At 36.7% G+C, this 9,918-nt stretch overlaps 1 protein-coding gene across 5 annotated transcripts in view; it reads left to right on the top strand.

Annotated features, from left to right (window-relative positions):
- The first annotated feature begins 18 nt into the window (after positions 1–18).
- CENPE (centromere protein E) overlaps positions 19–9,918 on the top strand; it is a 39,596-nt gene continuing 29,696 nt past the window's right edge. For 4 of the 5 annotated variants that reach the window (XM_085222975.1, XM_085222973.1, XM_085222974.1 and 1 more), the window contains exons 1-13: positions 20–189; positions 360–451; positions 1,878–1,967; positions 2,046–2,164; positions 3,646–3,765; positions 4,694–4,775; positions 4,917–4,984; positions 5,063–5,134; positions 6,056–6,107; positions 6,882–6,969; positions 7,152–7,278; positions 7,779–7,898; positions 9,402–9,560. In XM_085222975.1, the coding sequence (XP_085079101.1) occupies positions 134–189; positions 360–451; positions 1,878–1,967; positions 2,046–2,164; positions 3,646–3,765; positions 4,694–4,775; positions 4,917–4,984; positions 5,063–5,134; positions 6,056–6,107; positions 6,882–6,969; positions 7,152–7,278; positions 7,779–7,898; positions 9,402–9,560 (1,245 nt within the window). In that variant the 5' untranslated portion in view covers positions 20–133. Of the gene's footprint in view, positions 190–359; positions 452–1,877; positions 1,968–2,045; positions 2,165–3,645; positions 3,766–4,693; positions 4,776–4,916; positions 4,985–5,062; positions 5,135–6,055; positions 6,108–6,881; positions 6,970–7,151; positions 7,279–7,778; positions 7,899–9,401; positions 9,561–9,918 lie in introns of all 5 variants that reach the window. The other variant, XM_085222976.1, reaches the window with a different exon arrangement.

Raw genomic sequence — 9,918 nt, 5'->3', positions numbered from 1 at the left:
GGGAGCAGTTCAAATTCGGACAGCGGTTGCTGCGCCGCCTCTTCGGTCTGTGGGGCGCGGGGTGTGTGCGGCTCTCTGTCGGAGCGGCGCGCGTCCGCCCGTGAGCGCAGCCTCTTGCCCAGCGACCGCGGGGATGGCGGATGAGGGGGCCGTGACGGTCTGCGTGCGCGTACGGCCGCTCATCGCCAGGTGAGCGCCTGTCTGGGCGGCAGCGGGTCTGAGGGGGGGAGGCTGGCGGCGGTACTGTGCGCGGCCCCGGGGGTGGAGCGGGCTGGGGGGCCTGGCGGGAGTGGCGGCCGCGGCGGGTGGGCAAAGCCGCAGCGACATCTGTCTGGTTAACGGGGCGTCCTTTCCTTTAGGGAAAGTGCTCTAGAAGACAAAGCATCGCTCTACTGGAAAAGTGAGGGCAATACCGTTTCAGAAGTGAATGGTACAAAAGTCTTCAACTATGGTAAGAATGCGAAAGCAATTGTCATCCGGCATTCCCTTATCCTCGCGATGTGTACCAGGCGATTGACAAATCAAGAACACTATCTCAGAGTTCAAGTTCTACACTTGAGCAGTTAAGACATACATATGTGATACATCGGTATATGTATGTGTTCTTTTCCGAGAACTCATTAATACATGCTAATGTCCTGCTGGGTGTGCATGGTAGAGGCCGATGGTGGTTCTTAAACTGGTCACTTCCTCCTCATTTTTCCATCATCATCTTCATCACGGTGACTTTTTGTTGGCCTGTTGTTTTTCCCCAGTTTGGCAAATTTCCATTACTTGTTAGGTTGTAATGAGCAGCTCTCTTAGTACACTGTAGCCCAAAACAATATATGGGAAATCTGAGGAAAAAGTCCTTGCACCTTGTGGGCATGAAGATAAAAGTAGTCTATTATGTCTCCAGTGCTTCTCATGAAGCAGAATCATTAAGGGAAACAAGGTTGTCATTGAGGGAAGCAACCAACCAAAGCTAAAATAGAAAGTTTAAAACTAGTACGCATTAATTCCTTTTGCTAATTATATTGGTCCTTAAACTAATGTACTGATCCCTATTGCTAAACCAGCCTGTATCACGTAACTTCAGTGCTTACATAAACCTTCATTAATCTCACTAGAATGTATGTTAACAGCAATCACCTCAGCTTTTGCAGCATTGTAGTTTTCCAACTCTCAGCCTCACAGTTGCGAAAGTGTACCTCTGAGGCACACAGAACTTTGTTGTAGGCTAGTCCAGGAATGCGCATTTAAAGCCAAATTCCTGATGGATCTTGATTTCTGAGTTCTGACTCGCACTAGCCAAAACCAAGTGGTTTTGGAGCACGTGAGCTGGATTTGTGTTGTATGACAGTACACAGGAAGATGAACTCAGTAGCATGCTGGCATTCCAGTCACAGAAAGGCAGTCCAGAACGTGTGGGGCAGCATGGGCATTAGAGCCCAGGAAATGCTTCACTTTTAGCATTTTCCAACTGATTCACTGCATTTGTTAGTGTTTATGTAGCCACTACAAACATTTTTTTCCTAAGTTAGAGGTTTAATAGGCATACCCTATGTTAGAGGTCTTGTAGCCTATCCTGTCTGGCTTACAATCCTGATAGATAAGCTAGTTTTTAGAATTAAACACAGTGTCTGTTTAACTGTCATTTTTGGTTTCTTTGACTTCTCTGTTGTCTGTTCATCATGCCTCTCTTGGTTCTGAGTTTAATGTTGTTTTTTTTCTTTAAAAGTCTGTCATAGCAGATGGTTTGATGTCTGAGTTACCTATGAAAAGCTATGATGTTGTTTGTGACACTGATTTGAAGTCAGCATTCTTGAGTAAGATGATAGCTTGTTTTTGACTTGCAGTGCAGTACACTAACATGCTTGCTTTCTTTTTTTTTTAAGATCGTGTCTTTCATTCTTGCGACAACACTCAGCAAGTATATGAAGATGTAGCTGTGCCAATTATACAGTCAGCTGTGCAAGGTTACAATGGTAAGTCTTAAAATTGTACTTAACTCCTGTTTGTAATGTAACTTCTAAATAATGAACAAAATGTAACCATCTTCCTAGGCACAATCTTTGCCTATGGACAAACTGCCTCAGGGAAGACATACACAATGATGGGAAACAAAGATTCCCTGGGCATTATTCCTAAGGCAATTCAACACGTCTTCAAAATTATTTGTGAGGTGAGTGTCCCTATGAATCTGAAGTAACTGAAAGGGCTAGCAATATATCTGAATATTATAGAGAAATGAGTTTTACTATTAAGGAACTTATGAAGGAAACAAACTGTATTTGGGCTCTATGTTGCAGTTGTTTTGTTAAGCTTGCAGGGATGTGATTAGTTAAAAATAACATCGTAGCTGGAATCAAGTCAATAACAAAATAGTTCTCACGAAACTTGAATTATCAGCATAGACAAGGTAATGTGGAACTTCATTATTTATTCTGCTATTTTAAAACTTTCTCCAAAAATTAGCAATATGAAAGACTTGATTTTTTTAAACTATGTAGAATATGAAAAAGAATTTACTTATTTCAGGTGTTCAAAAGAATCACAGGCAGATTGGCCAATTTTAATAGTTCCTAGTCTGTGAATTTTGGTAGAACATGGACTGCAACCATACTAGAAAGAATTCCCTAGGACTGTGCTATATAAACATAAGATGCTGAAGCCCTCTGTGCTGGGAAATGGAAGAGCAGACTGATAAGAGAATGTTAGAAACAGTGTGTAAGAAACTGACTTGATATTATATTATCAATATTATTGATATTGGAACGGTTGCTTAAATTTTCTTGATAATCTGAGTCCACTAGAGATGGCTTTGCTGAACCCTGAACTTCAAATGTGCAATTCTGTTGGTTCTTCTGAGAAAGAGCAGTGGCTTTGATATATCTGGCTTTTGTCCAACATTAGTGTAGTTATTATCTGTACAGACATGCGTGAAATCCAGGTGGATTGGTGTATTATACAGCATATCTTCAGATTAATGAATGTGTATTATGTCATCGCTTGTGTATTGGGAAGACTTCTGTGTAACAAGTGCAGCATACCAAGGGCCTAAATCCTGCAATGTAATTAGGTATAAGGAGAAGGTATAAATTAGAACATCACTTGCAGAATACTTCTGCCTTGAGGGTTTCAGGTTATTGATATCAGTTATGTGCTATGTCAACTGTTCCTGTGAGGTGCAGAGTATTTTAGAATCAACAAAAATAGACTCTAAGCCAAGAAAACTTTCCATGGTGCTGTAATCCACTGTGCAGCCTTCATCCTAGTGTTCTTTACTATGGAGGTAGCAAAAGAAGCAGCAGCAGCGAAGAAAATCCAAGTAAAAAGAGAGTGAAGTCAAGGTACACAGAAAGAAAAGAGCATAAACAGGGGGTGGATTTAGTATGGAAAGGATAGCTAAGTGGGAGATCTATTGCCACACTTCCATAGAGCTGTGTAGAAACTTGCTTTTTTAGCTTACTGAAGATGACACATTGTTAATGCAGCTTGGAAGAGGTCTGTATTTGTAGATGCTTGTGTGGAAAGAATATAGTGGAAATAAATTTGTGAAATGATATCCAAGTATATAACTTTGAGTTTAGAATACTTGCATTAAAAGCTGTTCATTCCGTAGGCTGATTTGATTTTTATTTTTTTTCTTCCTGTGATCATTAGATCCCAGATAGAGAATTCTTATTAAGAGTTTCCTATATGGAAATCTACAACGAGACCATCACAGATTTGCTTTGCAGTATAAGGAAAAAAAAGCCTCTAGGAATTCGTGAAGATGTTAATGTAAGTAGATGTTATGTTAATGCAAGGGATTGTTATGTAGCATAGCACTTGTATTTGTATGGTACTGGGGGGGAAAAAAGCTTTCAGAGGCATCTAGTAAAAAAATGTTTCCATATGAAATTGTGTAATTGTCTTCAAAGTTAGCAGAAGGGCAGTTGATGTAATAGAATAACAACAGTGAAGTCAAGCTTGTTGTTGCTGGCTTAGCTGAATACATGTTTATAAATGTTGGCTTATTCTTTAAGCTTTCCAAGAGAATATATTTTTATTTAATAAAAATAGTGAATACTTGAGAATTGTCTCAGTAATGGAGCTACAGAAATGATATTGATCCCCTAGCTCCATGTTATAGAAGTCTTTAAAAAGATACACAGAATTGCTTTAATAGCATTGTTACATGATCTACAAAATCAATACACTTTTCTTCTACTTCTAATCGTTAGATAAAAATCATAGAACATATTTAGGAAGATAAACCATAGGAAAAAATAAATTACATAAATGCTATCCTTTGTTTCTCTATGCTAAGCTTTGCAGCCAACAAACTGGATATTTATTTATTTATTTTGATTACCTAAATTGACCAATGTTTTTGGAGTCTGGGGAGAGCTTGTTTTTATTAACTATATGATTATGACCTTGTAACATTAAGGTAAATATTTTTCTGTACTTTTTCTTAGGGAATTTCCCTTACTAATTTTATTTTTAGAACATTTTTTAGATTTCTTTTTTTTTTTCATCCTCCTTTTTAAGTAATAGTTCTGATGTAAGTCTAAATTTTCATTACTTGCGTTCAGAGGAAAATTAAAGAAAAAAAGATATTCAACTAGTTAACTTTTAGTTATGATAACTTTATGTATTCATGTCAATTTTAGAGTTCGGTAAATTATTTATTACTGTTTTTTTGTTATTGTTTGTATTTTTGAAGAGAAATACATATGTTGAAGACCTGATTGAAGAGGTGGTTGTTTCTCCTGAACAAGTTATGGAGTGGATCAGGAAAGGAGAGAGTAAGTTGTTTAGCCAATGCCAGCTGATATTCTAGAAAAGCGTTAAATTGCATAGAATCATGGATGTCTCTTCAAAATCTTATTCAGAAATCAGTTTTTTGGAATATAAACAGAAGTATTTCAATATTGCTTTTTTGACAGAAAATCGCCACTACGGAGAAACAAAAATGAACGAACACAGCAGCCGTTCTCACACCATCTTCAGAATGGTAAAAAGTTCACTATGAGAATGCTGGATTTTTTATTACTTTAAATGACAGTAGCTTATTGTCTCTCTCTTCTTCTAGATAATTGAAAGCAGAGAACGGAGTGATCCTGCAAATGCAAACTGTGATGGAGCAGTGATGGTGTCCCATTTGGTAAGATGTTATTAAATTGGTATTTAAGTAGAGAGTTTACAGTTGCAGTTTGTAAGAAGAATGTTATTTTATAATGACATTATTAGCATGTCTTGTTGTTAATTTCTATCAGGCATTTCTTACATATGTGTCATATTTCTCATCATTTGTGTAGAGGGAGATTCCATGTGTGTTATCTGGAGGATATTCTCCCACCAAAGGAATTCTGATGTGTAATATCTGAGTGAGCTATTGCCCACTTTTTTCCCATCTCTTCATTGCTAGTGAACCTATGCTTCCACCTCTCCATCTCCTGCATTGCTGTTGCATGTGATTGCGTAATAGCCTCTATTAACGAGGAGGGAACTCTTTTTTGGCCTTCTTGTTCTGGTACTGCTTGGTGAAGTTAGTACAGGACTTCACACTTCTGAAACAGAAGCCATTAAAATCAATGGCTACTTGCTCAGCCAAGTCCTTGTGGGATGCTATGAAGTTGTAGTCAATTTTGAACCATATTCAGAGTGAAGTTTTTTCTCCTGACCTCTAATTTTTACTTGCACTATGCTCAGAATGGCAGTGAAGAAGAGAGACAGCTGATTCTGCTTCTTAAGGCTTGAATTTGTAGTTAACACCTCTGTATTGAGAAATGATCTTTGCTTTTTACCAAGCAAAGGGGAAGCTGCACTGCAAGGATAAAATACCATTCAGAGTAGCATTAATTGAATTCATACAATCTTGTTTTGTATCCTTAAGCACATTGAAAGTGGTGATTGATGTTTTATGGAGCTACTGGTTATTTCCAGTGATAAGAGCACTGAGTGTGTGTTTGTTTTTTCTGAAGAATAATTTTAGTTTAAGTCTGTGCTAAGAATTTCATAAAAGTAAGAGAATCTTTAAAATAAATTACACCTAGAACTAACCTCTGATACATTTTATTTGCAGAATTTGGTAGATCTGGCAGGTAGTGAAAGAGCTAGTCAAACAGGATCTGAGGGTGAGTGTTAGATGATGCTCTTCATATGACCATTTCTGTTATTTTAACCTTTAATTAGAGCCTATGATGGAGAGGAAATTATGTATGTGCTGTTATTTATAAATAGTATCCATTCTACTTGGACGGCAGGGTCTGCACAGGGAAATACTGGAAATATGATACAGGGTGAACAATTCAGTACTAATATGGCTTTTCTAGAGTAGCAGATCCAGCAACTAAAAGAGTGAAGATATTTTGCAGTAAAGAAATCCTTAGAAGCTTATAGGGACTGTTAAATTCAGAGCTGTAATCTAAATGGCTCTGTTAACAATCAAGCTTAATTTAAATGACAGCATGAAGCACAAAAATGCTTGTAATTTTTTTTAATTAAAAGTATTACTAGAATAACACAGGTTAATATTCTCTCTTAGTAAAGAATAACCAGGAAGCTGTATCAAAACCTGGTTTGTTATATTTAGATTCTACTAGATGTTTTTGTATATGCTAGTATCATCAAAATATGATTGTCTAAATATGATAGGAACTTTGCAGATAGTTTGTTTCTATGGCCCTGACTGCCTATAAATTAAAGATTATTAGTGTTAGTTTCTGATAGATGACTACTTTGATTCATCTTGACTATTCTAGAGGATTTAATGCTGGCTACTTGTGGGTCACTGTGTGGTGTGGTACTTATTTAACTTTGGCACTATCCTTCTCATAATAATGCTACAGAAAAACTTGCTGAAAATGTGTAGTTCTTGTTTTGCAACTAAAGCATTGTGTAATGCCTAGGCGTCCGACTGAAGGAGGGCTGCAATATAAACCGGAGCTTGTTCATTCTGGGACAAGTTATCAAAAAACTTTGTGATGACCCATCTGGGTAAGCTGTTCTGTGACATCAGTCATTAATAGATCATACATAAAGAACTTTAATTGTATTAAAATTATATTTAGTATTGATTACTCTTTCAAATAATCCGTCAATTTTAGAACACACATTTGCTTTTCTGTACAGTAATATCATATATTTCTTCATTTTCTTTCTTCTCACTTTCCTACCAGTTTCATAAATTACAGAGACAGCAAGCTGACTCGAATTTTGCAGAACTCCCTTGGAGGAAATGCGAAGACAGTTATTATTTGCACAGTAACTCCTGTTTCTTTTGATGAGACACTCAGCACGCTCCAGGTAAAAGTTCTTGCCTGTTTTTAAGTGTTATTCTGACTAGACTTAATATTAATGGCTTAGGGGAAAAATGTAGTGGATGGGGGCTTGAATCTTCCAAAGGCTCTCTATTCACTTGGGGCATGAAGAACATCTAGACTGTACTCTGTGTCTCTTCCCATTCACTTTGTTATACTAGGCTGGCTAGCTTGAAGCCTTTTAGCAGTTGAAACAAAGCTTTCTCTCCTGCCTCAGTGGCAGTAGATAAATTCTGTTCTCTCTTGTTTTCCTTTTGCAAACAGAACTGCAAGTCTTTAATAACATTTTAGGCAGCTTCTACAAGAACAGAGAGTAACTGAACCTAGTGATGAGCTTTATATTAATTAAAAATCATTAGATGTAATTTTGGTTAAATGTGTTTTTATCAGTCAACTACCGTTTAAAATCTGTTGGGGAAAAATGAGAGAGTTACACTTTTGATTTATTTAACTATTGTACATGAGAGAATATGGTTGATCTTCCAGTTTGCCAATACAGCCAAAAGAATGAAGAACACTCCAAAAGTCAACGAAGTGCTTGATGATGATGCCCTGCTGAAGAGATATCGCAAAGAAATTCTAGACTTGAAAAAGCAACTGGAGGAAGTATGAATTTTAGTGCATTTACTACATAAATATATACGTGTGTATATATACACATTTGTGTTTCTTTTTATAGTGTGTATATATAAAGTGTAGTGTATACACAGTATGTAGTGTATAGTATCTGTAAAATGTGTGTATGTACTTTTATGCATGTATACTGATATCTATTTTAAAACATTTTTCTAGAATCGAAACCAATTAAATCACCTATCACAATTAAAAGCTCCACATGAAGTTTTGTTTCTCCCCTTTTACTTGATGTTCAGCTAAAGCTGCAATAAGCTGCAACTGTATAAGATCACTGGCAACATCTATATCACATATAGGCTGAACATTCATTTTGGAAGTGGATAGTAGCAACTTCCCACCAAACACCAAGCTCAAGTTCAACTTTGTCCAAAAAAGATAGTATTTTGCTGATGAGAATCTTGCAAATGTTGTAAGAGATTAGATTGTAAAATATAAAGCATGGGGAAAAAAAAAAAAAATCACAATTTGGCACATGTTGTTTTGATTACTTAACTCATCCAAAGATGTTTTATTTTTTGGGACTGAGGGAAGTCAGAGGAACATTTTAAAAATAAAAAGTCAGTGTTTTTCCCTAAAAAATTAGTTTGCAGTAAAAACTGCCACCTACGGATTTGCTCGTTATATTTTGAGATACTGAGTAGTCAGGAAAGTACTTACATTAAACACAGAAATATTTGTTGGAAAATCACACGAATATTAACATGTCTACAGATCACAAACTTATCATTAGGTTGTCAAATAGCTAGCTACTGCAACAGTCTCTTTACTACAGAATGAATTATCAATACCTAAAATTTTAAGAGATAACATGCATTAGAGAAGCATATTATTTAACAGTTGTAGCTCTGGAAGAGTTTCAGGCTTCTGCCACTGTAGAAAGGTGTATGGGAACCGCTGAATCACAGCCTGAACCTCTGATTGATTACCTGAGGCGAGCAATAAGTCAGCCCTGGGAGCACAGGTGAAGGCAATTCACCTGTGCTGCCGGAAGCAGTGGAGCTTGGCTCCACCTCTCCTAGACCCATTGAAGAGCTGACTACCAGTGGGGAAGGATCTCTTTCTGGAGATTCCTCCTTTTGGAGTTTTCCAGCAAGCCCAGGCAAGGGTAAGCCCTTTATCTATTCTTTTTGGTGTGATAACCTGCTTAGCCAAACTCTCTTGAATGTTTCTTAATTATAACAGCAGTATATTCATCGATTATACAAAAGTTCATCCTAAAACTGTTATGTTTGAAAGAATATTTTTTTAATAGAGAATTTTTAGGTCTCTAGAGTCTGTAGCTGATTTGCTTTGCAATTTTAACCTGGAAAATTGTAGACTGTTGTCAGTTTTTGTCAATGATTAGCAACAACTCTTTTAGACTTAAAGGAATATATGTACACGCTGTTACTTCTCAGTCTTGATAATTCTTTATAAACTACTCTTTCAAGTGATACACTTAATGTCATTATGTCATTACTGTTTCTATGGAAGGTGTCTATGAAGACTCAGCTCCATGCAATGGAAAAAGATCAGCTGGCTCACCTGTTGAAAGAAAAGAATTCTCTTCAAAAAGTGCAGGAGGATAGGATACGAAACTTAACTGAGATGCTGGTGACTTCTGCCTCATTTTCATCGAAACAGAATGCTAAAGTAAGTGCAGATTTCCTAGATCTTTTCTGTTAATTCTGAAATACTTGTCAAAAATTAATACAAATGAATAGGATAATAGTGAAAATGAAAAAAGCTTGAGTTAAACAGTCCTTAGCATCTGGTTTTAATATGATTATAAGTATGAATGATAGTCTAGGCAATTTTCACACGTGTTTTGAAGGAGTAAATTTTTAATATTTCTGAGTATTCAATGTTGCTTTGCTTTCAAACTGTCAAGCTATAGTTCAACTTTAAAGAAACTGCAAAAAACTAAGCAGCTGGTTGGGACACAGGACTGTTGGAACAGTAGACCAATCTCCATTTAGTGCTTCAATTTTACTTTCTGTAAATTCTTTTT

The sequence above is a fragment of the Meleagris gallopavo genome, chromosome 4 (assembly GCF_905368555.1).
Source record: "Meleagris gallopavo chromosome 4, MGAL_WU_HG_1.1, whole genome shotgun sequence".
Lineage (NCBI taxonomy): Eukaryota > Metazoa > Chordata > Aves > Galliformes > Phasianidae > Meleagris > Meleagris gallopavo.
The sequence above is the reverse complement of the archived record's forward strand: the minus strand, read 5'-3'. Positions and strand labels throughout refer to the sequence as shown.